General features: G+C 40.3%; 1 protein-coding gene across 5 annotated transcripts in view; it reads right to left on the reverse strand.

Moving 5' to 3' along the window:
* The window catches only part of TPST1 (tyrosylprotein sulfotransferase 1), a 63168-nt gene that overhangs the window by 17845 nt on the left and 19275 nt on the right, over positions 1 to 26048 (reverse strand). For 3 of the 5 annotated variants that reach the window (XR_014714404.1, XR_014714405.1, XM_084651139.1), the window contains exon 3: positions 12416 to 12614. The exons of the other annotated variants lie outside the window; for them this stretch is intronic. Coding sequence is in view for 1 of the 3 variants with exons in the window: in XM_084651139.1 (XP_084507265.1) it covers positions 12416 to 12614 (199 nt within the window). In the remaining 2 variants the exon portion in view is untranslated. The remainder of the gene's footprint in view (positions 1 to 12415; positions 12615 to 26048) is intronic. 5 annotated transcript variants of the gene reach the window in all.

Raw genomic sequence — 26048 nt, forward strand, 5'->3', positions numbered from 1 at the left:
CTATTCCTATTACTCCAGTTTACAAGGTCATCCAGATCCTCCTGTAGGGTATCCCTGTCCTTCTCTAAATTAGCAATACCTCCCAGCTTTGTATCATCTGCAAACTTTATTAGCACACTCCCACTTTTTGTGCCCAGGTCAGTAATAAAAAGATTAAATAAGATTGGTCCCAAAACTGATCCTTGAGGAACTCCACTGGTAACCTCCCTCCAACTTGACAGTTCACCTTTCAGTAGGACCCGTTGTAGTCTCCCCTTTAACCAATTCCCTATCCACCTTTCAATTTTCCTATTGATGCCCATCTTATCCAATTTAACTAATAATTCCCCATGTGGCACAGTATCAAACGCCTTACTAAAATCTAAATAAATTAGATCCACTGCGTTTCCTTTATCTAAAAAATCTGTTACTCTCTCAAAGAAGGAAATCAGGTTGGTTTGGCACGATCTACCTTTTGTAAAACCAAAAGAAGCACCCAGCACAAGCAGGTATGTGGTCCACAGTAATACTTTCCAAGGTTCATTAGCAAAAATGTGAAATAAAAGTGCCCACTCTTCATAAGTTTCACTCTGACCCTATTGTGATGCTATATGGAAATAAGTCATTCAGCTATGGGGTTGGCTGGGTGGATGAATGTGTGCACACAAACGCACACGATACAAGAAAGCACAGAATGTGATAGAACCCGTGGCAGATTTAATAAATATTATACCACTAACAGGTTTCAGAGTAACAGCCGTGTTAGTCTGTATTCGCAAAAAGAAAAGGAGTACTTGTGGCACCTTAGAGACTAACCAATTTATTTGAGCATAAGCTTTCGTGAGCTACAGCTCACTTCATCGGATGCATACCGTGGAAACTGCAGCAGACTTTATATATACACAGAGAATATGAAACAATACCTCCTCCCACCCCGCTGTCCTGCTGGTAATAGCTTATCTAAAGTGATCATCAGGTGGGCCATTTCCAGCACAAATCCAGGTTTTCTCACCCTCTAACAGGGTTTTCTAACAGGTTTTCTCATACCACTAACAGGGATTTAAAACAAAGATGTGGCCAAATGTCTGTATGTTGCAGTAGGTATTAGGGCAAGTAGCAATAAATGAAGGCATTCAAACTTAGTTCTCTTACCTATTTATAACCTAACACTAGTGCTCTAGCTATTACTTTTGGGTATTTGCCCTTTCCATTATCTTAGGGACAGGTCCTAAGACCTCCTTTCACCAACTCTCCAGACACTGTCAACTTCCCCTGCTGGCAAGCCAACAGCTCTACCAACAGGTTTGCAGCAGACAATCTGAGAGCGATAGAAAATAAACAAGACTAGAGAGTAACATGGTCTTATTTTTATCCATCAGCTAAATTAGACATAGAAAAGAGTGCTAGAAAAAACATCTCTCCTTGCCATTTAATTTGAGACAGCTATAAATACAAAACCTGAAAAGTGCAACTCTGTCCCGAGTAGTGGATCCCGCTTTCAAAAAGTTAAAATGATAGGCAAGGAACTAATTTCACCTGTTCTCATCATAGGATCCACTACTCTGCTTAGAATGGGAAGGAAGTATGTTCTGAAGTAAAACATACCACTTACTTTGTCAATGTAAAACTGTGGAAATTATGTTCTACAGTTGTGATGAGAAAAAGATTGTTTACTTTATGCTGTCAGCCGAGTCTAAATCACGTTAGATTTCAGTCCTCTTCTGCAGTTTATGAATTTTCGGGAGACGACCAAAATGATGTACTTAAACGCAATGTTGTGTACAATAGAATTGTGACGCCATCATAACTCAATTCACCTCATATAACCTCCCTCCCCCGCTCAGCCACCTTTCTATTGGCTGGGGTGGGTGATTGGGACAGCGAATTAAATATGTAGGGAACAAGGAGGGAGCCAAACTCTCAGACTTTTCAAAAGCCTCTTCCTTCTGGTAGCTGCTCAGCCCGCTGTCATCTTAGTTGTACTATTGGAGCTGTGTTTAGGACACTGCAGATGTGATTTATCAGCTCTTTTGGGATCAGGAAGGAATTTTTCCTGTTGGACAAATTTGACAGTTCTGGTGGGTTTTTTCACCTTCCCTTCAGCTTCATGGAGGCACAGCTGGGCTGTAGGCATTAAGACTTTAAATTTTAATATTAGGAAAGGTAAGACTGCTTAGTTTGTCGCAATTTGTGGTAGTGTCCAGTGCAGATAAGCTAGAAGGGTCAGCTCCCAAGGTAAATGAGACCTGGGATTTAGCTGATGAGACTTAGAAGAAGGGGAAACCTGAAGTCTTTGTGGATTGAGCTGCCCTCACCCCTTGGTAACCTCTGCCCACGCACCTTCCTTTACACAAGGGGAGGCAGACAGGGTTCAGAAACAAACTAAGTTCTAGAGACTGGTCTAGGCAGGTCTACCCCCAGCTATTGGTAATATGGTGGGAGCCGTGTAATTCCACAATGGAACCAGTTAAATGCCTGGTGTGTGAGAGCGGGATATGGGCACATAGTGACATTCCCCACTAGTAATAAAGTTGTAGCCTGCCTCCTAAATCCATCCTGTGTGTCTGTGGTTCATTCACCTGTGTGTCTTGATCAAGACCCTGTATAATGGCAAACTACTAAGCAAGGAGATTTGGGAATCTCCTTCAAATGCCAGTCAAAACCACTTCTTCAGTCATGTGGGGTCATTAGAGAAGGGTGTCATGTTTTACTTTAAATGGAATCATTTCATTTTCTTAAATTAAATCTGTTACTATGCAATATTTTAACTGTGTGATCACTGTCACTGTTAAGATTTCCAAGAAACTAATATTCAGCAGAATATTAAAGAAGTTAAGAAGAGAATTGGCACCTGATATTTCTGAAACTTTCAGAAATATACTGAGTCTTCCACTTTGAGATGGATTGTTTTCTGGATAAACATCTCCATAATAAAATCCACAAACTGGGGCTGTACCTGCAGCAATTTCAGAAAACAACTGTTCCAATACAAAACAGCAGGGCAGCAATTTACATGTAAAAGAAAATTGATTTTGTTTAATTTTATTTTATAAACTTCTGCAAATTCCATTGTAGAATTTGTCTTGTAAAGCATACCTATAACAAAGCCTTTTCACCTTTTTAAAAATCAGGTGTTTACAAACATTTAAAGAAACTATTTTAGAAAAGCAAAAAATCACACTGCTGACTCCAAGTAGGAACTAGAGAGCAAACTCATTTAATATAGGTCACTAAACAGTCACCAGATGGCAACTTATAGTAATTAACAAACTTATACTCCAGTGGTGAATAGCTCAATATTCCTATTATTAATCAGTGTTAATTTTTTTCAAACCATACAGACATTTCTGTAGAGAAATGAGAGCATGGAGGCAGTGGAGTATCCTATATCTAAAAAGCTCAAAGAAAATTAACACACACACACACACAGACTATAAAGACTCTACCAAAGGAGTCACAGGGGAGATTTGTGGGTTCTCTTCAAGGAAACCCTTCTCTCATGGGTGACCACTTATAATACAAGAACCAAGATGGAATTTTTTTTTTTCCAATTTAAAAGTTAGAGCAAAGAACACAAGCCAAAATACACACTGCAAAACGCTTCTGTGGTCACCAACACCATCCATTCGCAGCTTAGCTATAGCACTATTATGGCCTTCATTCTGGTCTGTTCCACAGCTACATCTCATTGCTGCATACCTTACACAAATATACACTACATCTTATACAAGATAGAGAGCTGCTCAACCACACTGGTGTCATATGCACTATTTATAATGCTTTCAGATCACTATTGCAGAACATATGTCCTTTTTAAAAAAAAAAAAAAAAAAAAAAGGACAAACACATGATCTCTAATATAGTGTATCTCAGTTGATAACATTAGCATAACACTGAGGAAATGTCTTCAAGATCCAAGCTGCAGATAAGCTGTGTCTTTGAAACAGAAGGGTTGATAAGACTCAATTTCTTTCTCCAGCTATTATGACTAGTCAACAGAATTTTCTGTGACATGACAGAGAAAAATATAGTTTGCAGAAGTTATTATAAGAAGGCCCACCAGTAAGTAGTCAGGCAGAACCCCCACGCTTTTTCCTCTAACACATGTAAGTTTTCTTCTCACAATCTCTTTATGGTGAACATCAGAACCTTTAGGAATTGTCAAAAGAAATGACTGGAATATGTAACACTGTGTCCACAAATTAATTCAGTGTGGAGTGTGTGCCAAAGAAAAACTAGAGTAATATGTTACAGATGTGAGAGGAAACTGCACAGCCAGTCATAATACAAGAATAAGCCAATTTCAATTGGGCATAAGTCAAAATCTAATAGTCACAAGGAATCCTCCAGTTTTTGCTATACTCTATTCAACTCAACAGATGCCTCTGTGCAAGTTCACTATTTTGACTGAGCTGCAGGCACATCAGATATTCTTAAAATATAATGAAGTGATTCTAATACCTTATATTCTTCACTTGGTAAATGGGCTACTAGTTTGTAGCATTTCAGAAAACACCAATTATTAATATTTTATGTGCACATATGAACACAATTACAAAAGATTCCTTTGTGTGTGAGGATACTGAATCTGTTTATCGCTTATATTTCTAGAAAAAGCCACTGTAAGGTTAACTATTAACACACCAAACTTGAGTCACTGTGAGGCGATCCTTAAAGTAAAGTGGATGAGCACAACAAGAATACCAAAAGATTTGCTTATATTATAAAAAAAACACTAATAAAGCGCAAAATTCTGCGTAAATGCCCAGAAGGCATTTGAAGTGTTGAAGTCAGTAGGCGCCACGTATGCATCAAGGGACAGAAGTATTTTTATTTATTTGTCCCTCTGCATGCACTGATCTATATCCAGCACTATTCAGACTCTAGTGACACACATCTTCCACCTCCGTACCCAATGCCCTGCATAAGAATGGATATCTTGCATGCATCCACACAGTACAGTACAAGCATGCAAGGCCCAACATGAAATTAATGAAGCAATTAGTCCACAATGAAAAACAGTTGCTTGCAAGACCAATAATTTATTATTACCAGAAATATCTTAAAATAAAGCTATTTTAAGGGAAGCTCATAACTTGTGAAATGTTATTCAAATGAGCTGTACGTTGCCAGGAATGGCAAATTATAATTCACTGAAAAACTGCTATGGAAGGTTTTTGCTTCTCCAAACGCAACTTTTAAAAAAACCAAAACTTCTAAGATTTGTAAAAGTTAAATTACTCTTATTTCTTCCCTGTAGATGTGATGTGTTTGTAGTCTTGTCCGTCCTAGTAAATGCTCCTTCACAGAACTTTTTTTTCTTAGCATGTGCTAATAATAATCTATTTCTTTCAACTGATGTAGGTCAGAGAAGGGCATCCCAAATTACTGAAAGGCTGATAATCATCCTCAATTTTTATATCTTCTTCATTTCCAAACTCCTTATACAAATATGAATCATTCACATCCAGCTCAGCAACACCTACAACTGAATCCTCTGTCTTCACCATATCTCTTCACTTGCTGGGAATGTTAACATCCATTTCCTATGTCGCTCTTTGGATGCTTTCCCAACAACTGGAATAGATTGCCATTGAGGTTACGCTGCCAGATACTGTACACAGGACAAAGTTCTTGCTGTTGAAATGAAACTTTTCTCGGGTTTCTCTTAACCTTAACTTGTGAATAAATAACTTTTCACAAGTTATAATCTGTTCTATTCAGCCATATGGACAAATGGGTTTTAGATATTAAAAGGCGAGTGGGCATTACTATTCATGAAGACAAAAGCCCTCAGAGTCACCAATGCAAAAATCCTAATCAAACAGAAGAAGTCACTGGGGCAGCAAAGCCACCCTCTTCTAACAATGTAAATTATCACAAGCATGAAGTAGAGAGGTAATTATTCTTATTACAAGCAGCTGTAATTATTTTTAACCAGGTACCTCCAGAGATAAGCAGTACTACTTAATTTAACTACTTACATTCCAACAGAATCAAAATCATCAGGCAAACTTAAAATCCCAGTGTTTGGGTTAATCAACTTCAGATTCTGTGGCATCTTTTGTTTATTCTTCAAAAAGACAGCAAAGCATATGATAACCTGACATTTCAGTCATCCTGGGACTTTTTCCAGAGATTGCTTTTTAAATCCACCCCAAGTAATTTACATAGGATATCTGTAGCACTCTACTCCTGCCAAACCAGGGGCAAAAGACTCAGTTCAAAACTCAAATTTGGCAACCAGGCCAGCCAGCTTTAAAGATTACAGTCCTTAAAGTTAGTGAACTAGTTTTAAGTCTGGTTACTTACACAAAGGAAATAAGCTAAAGCTTGAAAGTTAAACCCCATGCATGACAGAAGAGAAAAAAAAATGAGCTGCCAAATTACAGTAAAGGCTTTTTTTTAAAAAAAATCTAATCTTGAAGCAATTGTGAACAAAATTGATTTACAAACTATAATAATGTCACAAAGTATCAGTACTTGATAGACTTTTCTTAAGTGATAAAGATAAAGAAAGTCTATTTACTTAAAACGGAGCACCAGCCTTCCAAATAATTGCTTTTTACTGAAGGGGGGTGCCTTTCACACCTAAATCACTAAGCCCTTGTCTAAATAAGACACAGAGTTGGGTTAACACCATTCTACTCATGAATTTCTTGGCTAACTTAGCCAAGTCTTAAAAGTAATTTACACAGGCCACACTGCATACTATTTCTAACAACAAACAGTATTTCATGTTAATTTCATACCAAACAACAGAATAAGTTGTGTATATTAAGATATTTAGAGTATGTTTATGGAATATTTTCTAGATCACCAAATATTACACAATTGTATTGCTATTTATGATTTATTCTTGAGAAAGCTATGGAAAGCTTCTGAAGAAATTTTCCTTCAATATAATATTACTGAAACCATTACCATCTAATGTATGTATAAGTTCAAAAATACCACTTATTCAGATATGTAAATGGCCAGGTTTATGGACTATGCCTCACTTATTTTATAAAGGAAAAAGGTTCTTCCTATTAGTTCAGAGACTGTACAAACAATCCTAACTGACTACCTAAATATTTACATATAAATGCCTTTTCATCTTTAACAAAATACATTGTTTCACAAATTTTCACAGTAGTCAAACGTCTTCCTGCTTTCTACTAAGCTCCGAATTTGAGGAATATAGTCTTCTGACCTGCAATTCTGTAACTGGCTTACTTTTATGCCATTTTTACATTATATAGATATGCACACACAGATACATATACATGCACGTATACATACATTCTATAGGTGGAACAGATATCAGTATTCTAATATATAAGTTACACTTTGCAGTATAAATTGCTTAAAAATAAAGTGCCGAGCCTTAGTGAAACCATGAGGCAGGCCAGAAAGGCAAAGAAGGAAACGTGAGATAGCAAATATATATGACAGAGCATGAGGGATTAGTCTTTTTAATTATACTTATTTAATTTTCTGCTAATATGCACATAAATTAAAGAGGTGGTCATTTAATTTCAGTGTTCTAGTAATATGAACAGTCCATTCTAGCTCTGCTTTTGGAATTGAACTTACTAACTACCTTATTAGGCTTCAGTTTAGGGGAGATTATTCCTTCCAATAAACATTTAAATTTAATAGGCAAATAAAACCACAACTACTACTCAGCACTGTACTCCTGGTGGAGTGAATAACTATGTTTATGGGAAGTTCTTGATTTGTTGCCTTATAAGTAGGACCCTGCCAAATTCACGGTCCATTTTGGTCAATTTCATGGTCATAGGATTTTAAAAATAATAATTTTCACGATTTCAGCTATTTAAATCTGAAATTTCACAGTGTTGGAATTGTACGGGTCCTGACCCAAAAAGGAATTGTGGAGGGGTTGCAAGGTTATTGTGGGGGGAGGAGATGCGGGGGCAGGCACAGTACAGCTACCCTTACTTCTGCACTGCTGCTGGTGGCACTGCCTTCAAAGCTGGGCAGCTGGAGAGTGGCTACTGCTGGCCAGGAGCCCAACTCTGAAGGCAGAGCCACCGCGAGCAGCAGCTCAGAAGTAAGGATGACACGGTATGGTATTGCCACCCTTACTTCTGCACTGCTGCCTGCAGAGCTGGGCCCCTCAGTCAGCAGCCACCACTTTCCAGCCACCCAGCTCTGAAGGCAGCAGTGCAGAAGTAAGGATGGCATGGTATGGTATGGCATTGCCACCCTTACTTCTGCACTGCTACTGGCAGGGCACCACCTTCAGAGCTGGGCACCCGGCGAACAGCCGCTGCTCCCTGGCCACCCAGCTCTGAAGGCAGCATAGAAGTAAGGGTGGTAATACCGTGACTCCCCCCTCCCCAAAATAACCTTGCAACCCCCTGCAACTCCCTTTTGGGTCAGGACCCCCTATTTGAAAAACACTTCTCTCCCTATGAAATCTGTATAGTACAGGGTAAAAACACACAAAAGACCACATTTCACAGTTCGTGATGCGTTTTTCATGGCCGTGAATTTGGTAGGGCCCTACTTATAAGCCTGAAGGCAGAAAGTAGTGCTTCAGTATCCAAATCCTCTAGGTTCCCTGTGTAGTACCGACAGAGCATCAGATTTCTTCCACAGTTTAGTTCTATGCAAGTAGAATGTTTACTGTCCTTACCAGACCGAGAGTACATAGTTTTTTTCAAAATGAAAGGGGGATCTTGACAAAAAGAGGACAAGGTATTTTCTCCCAAGAGAAATTCTGTGTTAGCAGAGTCCACTGCACACCTCAGAACTGCTGTAACTGGGAAAGTTTAAATTTAATACTGTTTTATGGAAATGGCCACAAAGGTTATTAATCCTCTCAGTCAACATGATGGATAAAAATGGGCAAACTTCAGAGTCAGAAAATACAATTTTAGTAGAAGTTAGAAATACTACATTGTTTTTCTAGGCAATGAGAGAATGTGAAGGAGTTTCTTGAATGTGGTGCATCTTCCAAAAAATGGAAAGTCTATAGAAGCAGCAGGTAAAAAGCGGTTAACTCATGAGCGATTAACTCAAAAAAATGAATTGAGATTAAAAAAATTAATCGCAATTAATCGCAGTTTTAATTGCGCTGCTAAACAATAGAATACTAATTGAAATTTATTAAATATGTTGGATGTTTTTCTATATTTTCGTATATATTGTATTGAGTGTTATAATTGAAATCAAAGTGTATATTTTTATTACAAATATTTGCACTGTAAAAATGATAAACAAAAGAAATAGTATTTTTCAATTCATCTCATACAATACTGTAGTGCAATCTCTTTGTTGTGAAACTGCAACTTACCAATGTAGATTTTTTTTTGGTTACAAAACTGCACTCAACAGCAAAAGAATGTAAAATTTCAGAGCCTACAAGTCCACTCAGTCCTTGTATGTGTATGGTGAAATCAAAGTTTACAGTCGTTTACTGATAGAAAGCTAATCCTTCCAAGCCTAAACAACAGTTTCAGCTATTCTATAGTTCATTATGAATCCACAATGTCCCAGGAACACGTAGGGTCAGAGGGCATGGCAAATTGTCACCACATAGGATTGTACCTTCATCAGTAGGTCATACAGCTAGCAGTAGACCTGGAAGCCCACATCTCAGGCTGGCTACTGGGATGACCAACAACTTTTATGATCAATGGAGGAGCACGAGATAAGTCAAATGGTACTGTGTGGAACTGAGAAGTGATTCCCAATTGTGAAGTGTGGGAAATGTTGGTGGCATGGAATTCCTGGCACATGAAGATAAGCCTTCTTGAGATTTGTGAAGCATAAGACAGCTTGAGTGACGGAGAGTAGGAGGAGAGTCTGTTTCTTGGTTCAACGTCTCCATTCTGAAGTACGTTTTGCATACTGAGAGATGGAGGATGGAATGGATAAAACCTTATGTTCTTTTCATCACCGTGAAGAATCAAGAACAGAAATCAGTGTCTGTCTTTTGAGGACATTGGGAATATTGCTTCAAGAGAAAGAAAACTTTGCTACAGTCTAGAAAGCTTCATTTTTTTAAACAGACAAAGAGACAGCAGGGAATAGCTCTTGAAATTCCTTCTTTAAAAGTCTTGAGAGCAGGCTCATTCATAGTGGTACTGACTCAGACAGACAAAAATTCTTGAGCCTACCTATAAGGGGAAATAGTACAGCTGAGCTACAAGAGCTCCACTATCTTGCAAAAAAAATAAAATAAAATAAAAAATCCTTCATTGGGAGTGTTTCTACGGTTAGTTTTGGTGAAGATTTTCCTGGCTCAGGTGGATCAAAAGGATTGGGCAAGACTGGAAATTCTATTCAGGTTTGAGGAGTCCTTTAGGGCCATTGCTAGGGACTTGCCAAAAAAGTTTCAGTCCAAAGGGTTCCAGAACCAAGTTCTCTGGAAGCAAATACCTGTTTTGTGGTGGGGGTTGGCAGATGAGAGACTGGATTGCTGGTTTGGCTATCTTGAAAACGGAATTAACTAATCCAGCCAAGTGCTCCACATCTTCATTAGCAAATAGGTAACTCAAATCATCTCATTTGGAGCACTTAAGTGTGAGAAGAAGCTAGAGTACTGGGGCAAATACCTGCTAAATCTAGGATAAACTCTTTTATGAAAAGAACAGTTTCCTTTTTAGAGGCTGGCATTTATGGACCTTAGTTTGACCATCTGAAAAAGGTGATCCTAAAATGGTGCTTAGAGCAAGAAGGAGAGAAGGAAACTATTCAAGGAAGTAGGGAGGTATCGGAGACCAAGGATCTCTGAATAATTTGAATTTGTGGGAAGGCAAGAGAGGACAGAAGGAGGCAGGTTAAAGGTCTCTGAGTGAAGGCAACATCCGAAGACACATAAGTGAATGTAGGGACACGCACATCAGGCTAAACAAAGCACATAGGATCAGTTTTAACCGTAGCAACAGAAGCCAACCATCATGCCAGTTTCGGGGGCCTGCCCACGTCTTCTCCAACTGTCAACCTGAGTTTCCTGTTTGCCATGTTACTGGAACAGGAGGAGCAGAGGAGCAGGGAATATGGCCAACAGACAAGTATCTGCTGAAGAGAAGACTCCCAAGTGATGATGTAGAAGATGAGTTGAAATTACATGAGGAAACCAAACACAGGAATCAAAGTTATAAAGAGGACTGAGATCAATTGTTCTCCACATGCACTGAAATAGAACAAGAAGTAATGGGCTTAATCTGCAGCAAGAGAGATTTAGGAGAGCTATTAGGAAAAAACCTATCTATAAGTAAGCTTTGGAAGAAGCTTTCAAGGAAGGTTGTGGAATCCCATCATTGGAGGATTTTAAGAACAGGTTGGATGAACACCCTTCAGGAATGGTCTAGGTTTACTTGGTCCTGCCTCAGTGCCGTGACCTGGACTTGATGACCTCTTGAGGTCCTTTCCAGACCTACATTTCTATGATTCTATGAGTCCCTTAATGTTGTAAACAGGACCCTACTCAACCAGTGAATCAACTGGGAATCTACTGTTACATTAGGGAAGTCCAAAGCCTTTCTTCAAGTGTTTCCCCAAAGCCCCACCCCTTGCCAGTCAGATCAAACTGGAGCGAGAGGGAAAAGTTGGCTAATAGTCCTAAGGAAAAATGGCCCTCAGAGAGAGAGCCTAAGGAAATCTCTGCCACTGAGCTTGGAGAGTCTTGGGAGCATCTTCATTTTACACTTCATCACACAAAACTATAAAGTGCCAACAGGAGAAAGGAGAAAAGAAACTTTTTTCCTGCTTCTGAGATTTGGAAAATGCAAAAGAAAAGATACAAAGCAATTCCAAGCTTGACACAGCAATAGATTCACCATAGTACAGAAACAAATGGTTAATGAAAAACAAGAGTTTTAAAAAAATCTCTGTAGTTTGATCTTTAAAGAGGAGCTAGAAATATTTATATCAATGAATATTTGTATCTGAGAAACCTAAAACAGGAGTATTTCATTCTCCTGCTTTGCAGATGAGTCACGGAGGAGCTCAGGAAGGATTTTCCTTCTTCCCTTAAGTATACTCAGTTAGCTAGTGCATCATGGGATGTGGGAGAGTGATTCACTTTCTCTAAAACCATTGGGAGGCAGAAGTAATGGTCTGATCTGCAATGGTAAATCTCATAGTCTTATACGCTTTCCTATAATACTCAACATTGAAGCTCTTTAACAACTCCATGCATGCCAGTATGTTGGAGGCAGCAATGAAGGGAGTCATTTTCAAAGGCATAATGGGCTATTAGGCACCCAAATCGTATTGAAAGTCAATGGGAGTTGGAGGCCTAACTGTTCATAGTGCCTATGAAAATCTCCTCCAAAAGCTCTTTAAAAAGTTGCAGTTAGGAAAGCAATAAATTACTGTTTTATAGTCCACATTAACACAAAATCTCCTCAACATTTCTTTCATAACGGAAGATACACTTTTAGCCAACTAGATTTCATATACAAAAATACATTACCCTTCGTGTGTTTTCAAGAACTTTTTGATCTGGCTTTCCATAATTTGGTGGATTGGCATATGGGTCGTAGCCAAGTTTTGCTAACATCGGCGCTATCACTGGCATGTCTTGTAGAACATCTGAAGGTATTTTTCCAACCCATTTGGACAAAGCTTCCACATTGACTGGTTTGATTACTTGATCTGTAGATCTTTCAACTCTGCAAAAAGAAAAAGAAGTAGCTACTATTTTTCACTCAACCACTGTTTACTGTGTAATTGGCATTGAGATCTTTAGGTCTTTTCATAATTGCATGTTTACATAAAGCTGTTAGGAGATAAGACATTGGTCCATACATACACAGGGACAGCAAGAAAACAGGGAAAAATCAGGGTTTGTTGTTTATCATTTCTCCTGGACTATAAGTAGGACTCAGAAGGATTTTTTTAAAATCCTGTGTTACCCACTCTTTTCTATGGTCACTTCTTCCTTGGATAAGATCATGTACAACTCAGCTTTTTATTATGGGTTTAGGAAAATTGACACACTATGTGCTAATAAAATGTTGACTCCCAGCTATTTAATATATGGTCCACAGCACAGACTGAATAGTTCTAGACTCTACCATGAAGTAAAATACTTTGATTCATTTTTCCAAACTTTCTTCCTAATTAGAAAAGTACACAGCTCCTTAGATGTTAGTATTCATCTTTTTTCTGTGAAAACAGATTAAAATCAAAATCTTTCCACAAAAAGTCCCTCGGGGGATATTTAACTCCTGTACCATAAGTAACACCACGTGGTATGTCATCATACAACTGCAATTCCAACTGAATAGCTAAACATGTAGGGGAACTATTGCTAAATACATAGCTGTCATGTCTGCCTACAGTCAATGCACTACCTGTACCTAACTTACTGATGGAAAGCATTTTAAGCACAAAAGGCTCTACCTAGGCTCTAATACCTAGCTCTTGTTACAGAAGTTTTCTTCAGTAGATCTCAAAGCACTTTACAAAGACAGTAATTATCATTCCCCCCACTTTACAGGTAGGGAAACTGAGGCACAAAGAGGCAAAGGGATTTGCCCATGATCATCACATAGGCCATAAAACCAAGTTCTAGTCTACATTTAAAAACCAAAACACAAGAACACTAGCCAAACTCTTGCTTTATTAAAAAGACTCCTCTCTACTAGAACAAACAGGAAACAATGCAAGTTAATGAAGCATGGAGATTCCAGGTAAGACTCAGCAATTGGTAACTGACTCAGAATTAAGACAGCAGATATCTCTTGAGAAAAATAAAGGGAAATTTGATCGAATAGTCCCTGTAGCTTCAAGATAGGGAGCCAAAGTGCCATAACTTCATTGACTTAAGTCACTTTACAACAATAATGAGCGTATCTAATTAACCTGATAATTGTGAGAAGAGACTGAACAGTTTTTGCCTCATAGGTAATGATTATAATTACTGATTCATAAGCAGCTAGTTGACTTTGAGGATGTCTGGTTTGGAGAAGTATTCTATTAAAATTTCCAATTTTCTGGGGTCCAAGGTCAAAGTTTTCAAAAGCACATGCCTAAAAACGAGACCACTAATTTCATACTCAAGCAACCAAATAAGTAGTTTCATTTTCAGTGACGCTGAACACCAAGCACTCCCACAGATTACAGTGAAAACTAATGAACGTCTATTTTTTCAAGTGGAAGCTGTGAGAATCCCTTCTAGTTTTGAAATAAGTCATCAAAAGGGATGCCAGTGAGAAACAGGTTGGTTTTGGTCCTTCTCTACTTTGCTGCAGTTTTAAATGGAGTGTACATGAGTTTCCCACTTAGGCCTGGACTACAGTATGCAGTTATTTCAGAATTAGCCGAGTTACCTCGAAATAAAACTGGTTCCGTCCACACGACCAAACCAGTTTTTTCAATTTAAAGGGCTCTTTACTACGATTTCTGTACTCCACCTCGGCAAGTGGAGTAGCACTAAAATCGAGATCACAGTTCCGGGTTACAGGTACTGTGGATGCAATTCGATGATATTGGCCTCTGGGAGCTATCCCAGAATGCTCCCTTGTGACCACTCTGGACAACACTCTGAACTCCGATGCACTAGCCAGGTAGGCAGTAAAAGCCCTGGGAACTTTTGAATTTCCTGTTTGGTCACCATCAGCACAAGTGACCATCAGCATAGTACACCATCACAGGCAACCATGCAGAGTCCACCATCACAGGCGACCACGCAGTGCCGGATTCGCAGACGAGCTCCAGCATGGTCCGAATGGGAGGTACTGGATCTCATTGCATGTTGGGGAGACAAATCTGTTATGGCAGAACTACGTTCCAAAAAAAGGAACACAAATACGTATCTTAAAGTCTCCAGGGCCATGACGGAAAGAGGCTACTCCAGGGACACAGAACAGTGTCGTACAAAAATCAAGGAGCTCAGGCAAGCATACCAAAAAGCCAGGAAGGCAAACGGGTGCTCTGGGTCACAGCCCCATACATGCCGCTTCTACCGTGAATTGCATGCAATTATGGGTAGTGAAGACACCACTACCCCATCACTGTCCATGGACACCTGCAAGGGGGGAGTAGCACGGAGCGAGGAGGATGAGTTTTTGGAGGACGAAGAGGAGGAGGAGGAGGACAGTGCACAGGCGGCAAGTGGGGAATCTGTTTCCCCCCCTAGCCAGGAACTATTCTTAACACTGGAGCCAATAGACTCCCCCTACTCCCAAAGTATGCTCCCGGGCCATGACCCTGGAGAAGGCACTTCTGGTGAGCGAGAGCTTGATCGGAGCCACGCGGTGGGGGGTGGAGGAAAACCCAGCCACGCTGGGCTGTTTGCGTTTAGTTTAAAGAGCTCATCCCTGCTCAGAGGCTCATCAGAGCCCCGCGGTGTGTGTGTGGGGGCGGGGTGGGTTGCATGGAGCGATCATCCCAGAGAGCCCGCAGGCTGCCTGCAAGCTGAATTCTGTTGCCTGGCCGCTGCCTGCAAGCTGAATTCTGTTGCCTGGCCGCATGTGATGGCTTACTCACACCAAAGTGGCAGGCACTTCAGTATAGGAGGCAAAATGAGACCTTGTACAGAAAGAATATGTGCTGTGTACTATGAATTGCCTGTTTCACTGAGAAACAGTGTCCCCTTTGTTCTCTAAAATGTATCTTTTAAAATACTACCCTCCCTTTTTCTCCTCCTGCAGCAGATGCAAACGTTTCAATGCGGCCCCTGTCTACTCGGTCCCAGAAGCTGGTCCAGAGTAAAAGGCAGAAAAAACAAACTCGGGACGACATGTTTGCCGAGCTCATGCAGTCCTCCCGCACTGATAGGGCCCAGTTGAATGCATGGAGGCAAACAATTGCGGAGTCGCATAAAGCATTACATGAATACAAAGAGAGGAGGGACGCACACGATGAGAGCAGGCAGGATGCTATGGTCAAGTTCATCGGGGAGCAAACTGACATGCTCCGCTGTATGGTGGATCTAATGTGGGAAAGGCAGCAAGACCACAGACTGCTGCTGCAGCCCCCAAATAACCGCCCTCCCTCCTCCCTAAGTTCCATAGCCTCCTAACCCAGACGCCCAAGAACACAACAGGGGAGGCTACGGGAACCCACACAGTCAACCCCAGAAGATTGCACAAGCAGCAGAAAGCTGGCATATCCGAAATTTTGATTTGGTTTCTGGACTTGTCCTTCCCCCCTTCTCCACCGCCCTAACCCAACCCCCACCCCCATCTAGCTTCTGATTTCTCTCAATGTTTTGTGCAACAAATAATAAAGAACGTTTTTTAAACAATTGTGACTTTATTTCCTTTCATATTATATATATATGGGGCAGGTAACTTTAAGAGAAACAAACAATTCTCACACCGTACCCTGGCCAGTCATGAAACTGGCTTTCAAAGCTTCTCTGATGTGCAACGCGCCCTGCTGCGCTCTTCTAATCGCCCTAGTGTCTGGCTGTGCGAAACTGGCCGTCAGGCAAGTTGCCGCAACCTCCCACCCCGCCACAGACATCTCCCCCTTATTCTCACAGATATTGTGGAGCACACAACAAGCAGTAATTACAATTGGAATATTGGTTGTGCTGAGATCTAACCGAGTCAGTAAACTGCGCCAGCGCGCTTTCAAATGTCCAAACACATTCTACCAGCATTCTGCACGTGCTCAGCCTATAGTTGAACTGCTCCTTACTACTGTCCAGGGTGCCTGTGTACGGCTTCATAAGCCATGGCATTAAGGGGCAGGCTGGGTCCCCGAGGATAACTATAGGCATTTCAACATCCCCAACAGTAATTTTCTGGTCTGGGAAGTAAGTCCCTTCCTGCAGCTGTTCAAACGGACCAAAGTTCCTGAAAATGCGAGCGGCATGCACCTTTCCCAGCCATCCCACGTTCATGTCAGTGAAACGTCCCTTGTGATCCACCAGTGCTTGCAGCACCATGGAAAAGTACCCCTTGCGGTTTATGTACTGGCCGCCCCAGTGTTCCGGGGCCAAGATAGGGATATGCGTTCCATCTATCGCCCCACCGCAGTTAGGGAACCCCAGCGCATTAAAGTCATCCACAATGGTCTGCACATTCCCGAAGTCACTACCCTTGATAGCAGCTGGTCAATGATTATGTTAGCTACTTGCAGCACAGCAGCCCGCACAGTAGATTTTCCCACTCCAAACTGATTCCCAACTGACCGGTAGCTGTCGGACGTTGCAAGCTTCCACAGGGCTACGGCCACTCGCTTCTCAACTGTGAGGGCTGCTCTCATTTTGGTGTCTTTGCGCTTCAGGGCAGGGGACAGCAAGTCACAAAGTTCCATGAAAGTGGCCCTACACATACGAAAGTTTCTCAGCCACTTGGAATCACCCCTTACCTGCAACACTACGCGGTCCCACCAGTCTGTGCTTGTTTCCCGGGCCCAGAATCGGCGTTCCACAGCATGAACCTGGCCCAACAGCACCACAATCTCCCAATCGCCACATGTTGTGCTTCTAGGAACGTTTGTGTTTTTGTGTCCTCATCAGTATAGTAATCGCGCTGTTGTCGCTTCCTCGCCCGGTTTTGCAGGTACTGCACCTACTGCTGGATAATGCGCGAGGTATTTACAATGGTCAAAACTGTAGCGGAGATCTGATCGGGCTCCATGGCTATGGCGCCTACACGGGTAATCCTGGGAAAAGAGGGCAAAATGTAGGAGATCACAGTGGCAACGGAAGCTGTGCAGTTCGGTTCATGGTAGCCGAACAACGGCAGAAAATGGTTGTCTTCTGTGGCTTTCACGGAGGTGGGAGCCCAGGACAGACAACATGGAGAAGCTCGGAAGCGTGGCAATAGCGGAAGAGCAGAGTTGGCGGCGGAAGCTGTGCTGCTCGGTTCACGATGGCCAACCACAGTTGAGTTGGAGAGGTGGATTCATGGAGAGCAGCGGCGCACCGTCTGCTGAAAGCAGTATGGCGTCTGCATGCCAAAAAGGTGCGAAACCATTGTCTGCCATAGCTTTATGACGACACACACCCAGAAACACCTGCGAGAATGTTTTTGCCCCATCACACACTGGGAGCTTAACCCAGAATTCCAATGGGCAGCGGGAACTGTGGGATAGCTACCCACAGTGTCCCGCTCCGACATTCAACGCTAGCCTTGGTACTGTGGACGCAATCTGCTGAATTCACATGCTTTAGTGGGGACACAGAAGACGAAATGTATAAAATAGCTTCCGAAAATTCGAATAGAATAATTTTGAAATAATTTCGTACTGTAGACATATCCTTAGAGAATCATTAGAATTGGATTTTAGGAGGACTGAGATGGCAAAGCGAATACAGCACAAAGCGTCATGACATCAAAAGAAGTCCGCAGAGATGGGACAGGACCCAAAAGATGAGCACAACCACTGAAGTCAACTCTTACTAGCGTTACACTTTTGAAGGTTCTCAGACATTCAAAGACTCACAGAGCGAAAAAAACACAACAGATCAAAACTGAAATGCCCCTCTCAAAATTAGCAAAGATTGCACTTGTGTTTGCACTCTGACTCTACAAAACAAGAAGTGTTGCAATAAGATCTATGTAAATCAGATTGGCTAATAATTGTTTGTACAGAACCATGATGGAACCCCAATCAGAGATGAGGCCCCAGAGGGCTATTGTAATATAAGTAACATACAGGGCACTTACTGAATGCCCTGCACATGACAAACAGCACTTCAAACTTTAAAGAAAAAAATCCACGTCCTGCCCCTTGCCTTTTTCATCGCTTACCGCAATAACATCAGCACAGGACATTTCCTGGCAGTTAACAACTGCTTTGGGCTAATGCTAGAAGCACATTAGCACCTCCCAGAAATCATTAATTCCCAGAAAATACTGTACCAAATTTGTTTTTGCTTAAGTAAATCACGTCTCCACAGAAAAATATTTAACACAGGAAAAAGAGGACAAAACCAGGAAAAGAACCTTAGTCTAGAGCATCTGAGCAGGAAGTCATGAAAATGAGGGAGGGAGATGAGAAACAGACACACACGATAGCAGTTCCAGGTGCTACTTGAAAAGTGCAGTAATAGTTGAGATAGTGAAACAGCTGACAGCATGTAATCCAGAGCTAACCACAAGCACTTCTGTCTCTGCATGGCAGCAACAAAGAAAAAAAAATTGATCTGCAAAAAAAGAATATTCCAGTACTATTTCTGCCTACTCAGCTATTTTCACAATAACCTAAAAAATATTTGTTTAAAAAAACCATTGCCAAATCCTCATTGAAAAAGGAATGGCATTTCTTTGCATTTGTGGTCACTACAGCTGCTTTCAGTTAGGTGGCAAATGCCAGGGATATATTAACAATACTCCTTATGGCTAGACTACTACATACTACAATACATTCCTTCAACAGCCATGCTGGCTATTACACTTCAAACCACAGAATGTTTTGTGCTACTACAAATCCTGCAATATACATCTTTAAAGGCCTTAGTTAGATAGAAGCCAAACTGAAATAAAATTGCTATTCCTGTTCTCTTAATAATAATGAGGCTCCAGCAGCATCAGCATAAGAAACTAAAGAATGAAGATGAAGATTATTAAGCAAATGCAGTCGAAGACACCCATAATCACTGCCCATTCAAGGCGGCAGCGGAACCAAAACAAAAAGTCAGAATATTCATTAGATGCATCTCGTATCCCGAGTTACCACTAGTAGAGCGGAGCATGGACGATGGAACTCAGCCAAAAACTAGGAGGGGAAAAGAACGTGAAGGCAAAATGTCCTTGCCTCAGGATTCTGCAAACCACTTATCTGAAAGTGACCAATATATCTGTGAGAGAGAAACAGCCTTCATGAGAATACAGGCTCTATATAAAACTGAAAATCTTAAATGAGTTTCATATTCAGACGTTTTAAAGTAAGCTCCCTCTATCATGGTGAAAGTTTCAGGAGATAACCTATGTCACTCGTAGCCTAGTTCTATAAACAGGAAGATTACTGTAAATTTGTCGTAAGTTCCAATTTATTTCCTATTTTTTTGCTGGGTGAATAATTGCTAATTGAACTTTCTGTAAAGTAGTGATGTGTCATCATCAGATTTTTCACCCAAAGTGCACCCTCTTCCTCAAAGAGGTTTTATGTCCAAATTCTGATTTTTGAGGGGATGAGACACAGAATGGGGATATCATGGACTTTCAGTCTCTGTGGTATGTAAAACCCCAAATACTTTGTTTAAATGGGACTTTTCTGGAATTGACAACTAGCTAAAAAGGACTTAATTCTAACCTGATTGGACATGGTTACATGGCTCCTTGGTAGGCCTTGCATCTGACTTTTCCAAAGATCTTGGAGGAGATGCTACAAGGCTCGGTAAGCGAAGTTCACAAGCTATAGAAATCAAGGATATGGGCGAGAAGGTTTGCCTTTCAGGTTGAAAAACCCCCTAAGGGAAGACTGAAGCTCCAGAACTCCAAGACTGATCACCTGAGAAAGAGGAAGTCACAATATCAATGAGGCGGCTACGACGGCTTCTGAGTAGTCTTTCCGTGCGCTCGAAGAAAGCCTGCTCTAGCAGGGAGAGCCCCACTGGCGCACACTCCTGCACCATGTAGACAACGCCATAGTCTCCTTCAATACAGAACTCTTACTTATCCTTCAGTAACTGGTTCTTTAAGATGATGTGGGTGTACACTGCATTGCAGATATCCATGTGCCTCATTTATGTGCAATTGGAATCTTGAATAATGGCATCGAGGGTGCATGAGTGCTCTGTACCTCCTCGTTCTCCTTTCTGCAGATTAGGAACCTCCCTCCCAATTCAAAGCTCATGTTAGTCCCATATTTCTGCTGATAAAAGGAAGCTTTTTGGATCCCACAATTAAGCAGCAATGTTAGCGAAGTAACAAAATGAAATGGAAACCTAAAATCCAAAGGTCACAACAGTAAACATAATTTGCTGATATACAGACAGCGATGCACTGATTTACTCCAACTCAATCAGAAGGTTTAGGATAAGGAGATAGAGTCTGCAAGATTTTGCAATTCAGTTATAATTCCAGAATAATTATCTAATACTAATAATTTGGTTTTGAGCCAGTTCTTAAGTGGAACAAAAGTTGATTACTGCCAATTTACAACGCACCATGCACTCAATTTTGGTGCAGTAGTACATACTGTCAAATATCCTGACAAGCAAAAAAGTTTTAACAGTACATAACACAATGTTGTAATAAAAAAGTAAATCAAACCATGACATACTTACTAACTTTGACTTATGAGGGAAACAACTGTTACAGAGCCTATATGAACGCCTTTGTAATAATCAAGACCACGTTACCAGTTCCATCTGTGTTGTTCTGGCCAAGAAAATATTCCAGTAAAAGACCAATCAATGCACAAAGATATTGACGTTTGATCGGTTTGTTCACTACTAACATAAGCCATTGGTCATTTTTTAAGGAACAGATGGTTAGTCATTACTGGATGTGATGCTTTATGAATAAGATAATGGGGCTGTTAAATAATAGCTAGAAGATAAGACAAAGGAGAAAAAGCACAAACATATTTACTGACACAAGAGAATCAATAAGGAAACTACTATATTCTAGAGCATTATCAGACAATAGTTTGAAATATATGGCAGAACTGAAGTAAGAATGGGGTTCCATTTGTGCATATGGCCTAATTCTGTGAAGGATCAGAAACTCCTTCCTTATACAGAATAGAAGGATAATCTCAGTTATGCTACCTATGTACCAACACCGGCACCATGGAAAAGTACCCCTTGCGGTTTATGTACTGGCCGCCCCAGTGTTCCGGGGCCAAGATAGGGATATGCGTTCCATCTATCACCCCACCGCAGTTAGGGAACCCCAGCGTATTAAAGCCATCCACAATGGTCTGCACATTTCCCAAAGTCACTACCCTTGATAGCAGCTGCTACAGAGAACACTTGCCCTATATTTACATCACTGCATTAACTAAAAAAAGATAAAATGAGAGATAGTAGGTAATGTTAATATTGAATGAAATCAAACACTTGAGAAAGCTGTTATACTACAACAATTACAATGGAAGATATGCCAAGGGAAAGATCACACTTTACTGTACTCAGTATTTCAGTGTACAGGAAAAAAGCCCATAAAACTAAATACAATTGAAAATGGCCAATAGAACTGTATTGATTTGTTTTACTTTATTTAAGTGACCAGGACACAGATTAACTTATCAGTACTACTTATTATGTGTTTATTGTTTCAACTACCTTGAAATGGCACAACCAATGACATGAGTGAATGGGATCAAATATCACATCAGATAAGATTGATAATTTAGTTTTGGGGAAAAACATTGAGCAATAAACTGTTTGGAGTTTGATATTGTAGACTGCTTGGTCAGGGATCCAGGGTTTTTAAATTGTATTTTATACATTAAAATAATTTAATATTTTATTTGGAACTGGTGATCTAGTAGAGAGGGAAATTATCTGAAGAATTAGTGATTAGCTACAGGGAGCTGGGGAACTGGTTCCATCCTGCCATTGCCCGAAAGACTAGGTGGGGTTTATTACTTCAGGAGAAGTCACAGGTGGCAGTCTACTTTTGTGTTCCGGCAGCATTTTGACATCTGCACCCGCTCAATCTATTACAAACATGTACACAATTCACAATCCCTTGTGGAGAGGTCTGAGTCAGGAGAACACCCATGCAAATGTTTGGAAGTTACACATTAAATGTTTGCATTAACTACACCTCTGAGCAAATGCTCAATAAATGTTGGTACATAAGAACGGCCAAACTGGGTCAGACCAAAGGTCCATCTAGCCCAGTATGCTGTCTTCTGACAGCAGCCAATCCCAGGTGCCCCAGAGGGAATGAACAGAACTGGTAATCAAGTGATAAAGTATAAATACTTCATAAGAAACAGGGTTAAGAGACATAGTACTACTCCCAAAAACAAAACTAGCAATAAAAATCACACTGGAGCCCCCCCCCCCTTTTTTTTTAAATAAATCAGTGCAAGGGAGATAGAGAAGTCAGAATCCTTACATTAATAAGAAGTAATCAATCCCTGCACAGTACACTGAAGTGATATTGCACATAAAGCTGGTTTGGATCCTCCCACATTTTTAGGAGTGTCCAGTTTAAAAATCATTATTCCAACAGAAAATACAACGACTACCTTTAGAGTAAAATTAATACTATAGAGACTGGTTTCAGAGTAACAGCCGTGTTAGTCTGTATTCGCAAAAAGAAAAGGAGGACTTGTGGCACCTTAGAGACTAACCAATTTATTAGAGCATAAGCTTTCGTGAGCTACAGCTCACTTCCTCAGATGCATATCGTGGAAACTGCAGCAGGCTTTATATTTTTCATATAAAAGTATTGTTTCATATTCTCTGTGTATATATAAAGCCTGCTGCAGTTTCCACGATATGCATCTGAGGAAGTGAGCTGTAGCTCACGAAAGCTTATGCTCTAATAAATTGGTTAGTCTCTAAGGTGCCACAAGTCCTCCTTTTCTTTTTACTATAGAGACTAACACCCTTGAAGACACGAGTGTTCTAATGGTTTGTTAGTTTTTGTGACTCAGGCACGTTACTGTTGACTCAAAGTCATTACAGTGTATCAGAACAAACAGAGGTGGGCCTGAAAAATCCAATTGCTTCCCAAGGTTCCAACATAAGCAGGGACTCATTAGAAAGCTGTCTATTTTCTATTTCTAAATACTTATGAGGCACTTAGATACCAATCTCATCTTTTCCAATCCTTGTTTCTGAACCAACTGTATATTATGTGAGGAGGACTTCCCAGTTCATTATCTTCCATTTTATGGACCACTGGTCTCCATCAGCCACCTGAAGGCATCTGCAAAGAGTACCTATGCAATCCACATGCCAGTGACTCAAACCATTAGTTCAATGGTAGTGTAAGTTTACCATTGCATTTTTTTTATGGCCTGTTCCCCAAAACATCCCATTGCCACTTCCCATATCTAGCTTATTCCTCAGACCAACGGGGTTTTTGCAAACTTGTATACCCATCTTTCCAATCAACATGATAACCCTTTTTAATAAATAAAAGGGCTCATGTCAAAATATCTCTGCTCTTATATTTAAAAAAAGTATTATCCAACCTTTTAGACTGTAAGCAATTTGGGCCACCGGCTGTCATTGATTATGTCTGTACAGCACTTAGCACAATAAAGACCACAAGCAAACTGGACCTCAGACACTACCACAATATAAAATGTTCATTAATGATGACAATCAAAAGTATGGACAGTGGCACAGAAGAGTGAGTTTCTTTGCATTACATCTTCCCTTGCCACAAAGGCAACCATTTCCTCTGCAGCAGCATCAGTAGCCTGATATTTTACTGGGGATGCCAGAAATCAATATAAAGTCTTTAAAACCCACTCTGTACTAAATACTGGCTTACGGATCTAACAAGTAGCCATTAATAGCTCGTTTCCAATTTTTAATATAAAATTACTTTGCTTTAGGTTTTTGAAGGATTCATCAGTGTAAATGAGAGGATTTTGCCTGTTGGCTTACCCAACTGTTTAGGGTTAGCCTTTATCCTCTCCACTGTTCAGTTAATCTTACTAGTTTATTTGAATCAACTGAAAAAAGTAGTGACCCTACTCACTATGAGAGGAGCTTCCTTCTTTCTTTCTTCTACTGCAAGAGTACCTGAGCACAGACAGGTAGTTACACACACTGTGGCCAAGAAATTTAACTGGGCACATCCCACAGCTAGGACATCACTTTTTAATTAATATAAAAAGTAACCAGAGTCCCTCTGGCAGTCCAACAGAGATGACATAATACGGTAAAAGCTTTGCAAAATCAGGAAAGCAAAAAAGACATGATTCACATATTGAAAGAACTGTGTTTAGGAAGAGGATGGGAGGGGGAAAGAAAAAAGACTTTTCTGTATTATGAATAATGAGTTTCCACTTCTCTCAAACTCCAGCTACACATATGGGTAGACACACCAAAAGAGCTGGTCGGTGAAGAGTAAGTTAGACATCACAGGAAAGACTAAATCGTTTAAGCTCCCTCAAGAATATCAAAACCCGGATACTTCACCCAGCTCTACTCAGGAAGTCAAATGCAAAGTGTGCATGAAAGACAATTAGTAAAAGATTGGTCTACAACAGGTTTCTTATATTCAAAATACTAACCCTCTCAGAAGGCTGTGCCAAAAGAAAAAGTATGCCAATTCTGGGTCTTACTTCACTGGAACAACAGTTCCTCAAATTTTCTGAAAGATTATATTCTTGGCAGATATATCTTCAGGACTCTTCTTGTATTGACAATATACTAACCAGTACCTGAACCAAAACTACTTACAAAATAATGCCATGCCAAATAGAGCAGGTCAGCTTTCCCTTTGGGTTTGTCTACATGAGAGGCTTTTAACCGCAAGTTAATTGACAGATTGTTAATTAATGTGAGGTATACATTCTGTCTGTAGAGGCTAGCGCAGACACTCCACACACATTTGTGGAGTTTCCACATTGGATTGTGGTAACAAACTCAAGCTGATTTAGAATCCATGAATCTGAGGTTAAAAAAAACCCCTCTAATGTAGACAAACTCTTTGAGACACTCTACATTAGGACTCAGCTTCCTGAGGAATTACTAAATCATTTAAGATTGAACCCTAGATATAACTAATCTCTTAAAAAATGTATATACTGTCAATAAGATAGGCATTATCTTTAATCCGATGCAAAGATGGATTTCATACCTAAGTAATCATAGCTCATCATCAGCTTTTATCCAAATATTTAAAATTAAGAAAGTGAAATATAAACTGATACATAATCTTCCCAAACTGCAGATAGCCTTAACAAAAACTCTGAGATGTGAACTGCTTCAGTCATCCAAGGACATGAATTCTGAAATCTAAATAATTTAGCTGTAATCCATTGTTAACTATTTCCTTGCTGATCATTTCAGCCTGTCCACATAATTCTTGACTGAGTTTGTAACCAGTTAATGCTTTCTTTGCTCTATACATGGTTTGTGTTCACATTAACTATGATAAATAAATAGTAATAGTAAATGTGGCATCTTGTAGTGTGTTTTGCTACTGCCAGAGGCCTAGGCTGTCACAATAGCTTCTTGTGAACAGTTCAGCACATTTTATAGTGGAGATGGGACC

Source organism: Lepidochelys olivacea (genome assembly GCF_965140295.1).
Source record: "Lepidochelys olivacea isolate rLepOli2 genome assembly, chromosome: 17".
Classification (NCBI taxonomy): domain Eukaryota; kingdom Metazoa; phylum Chordata; order Testudines; family Cheloniidae; genus Lepidochelys; species Lepidochelys olivacea.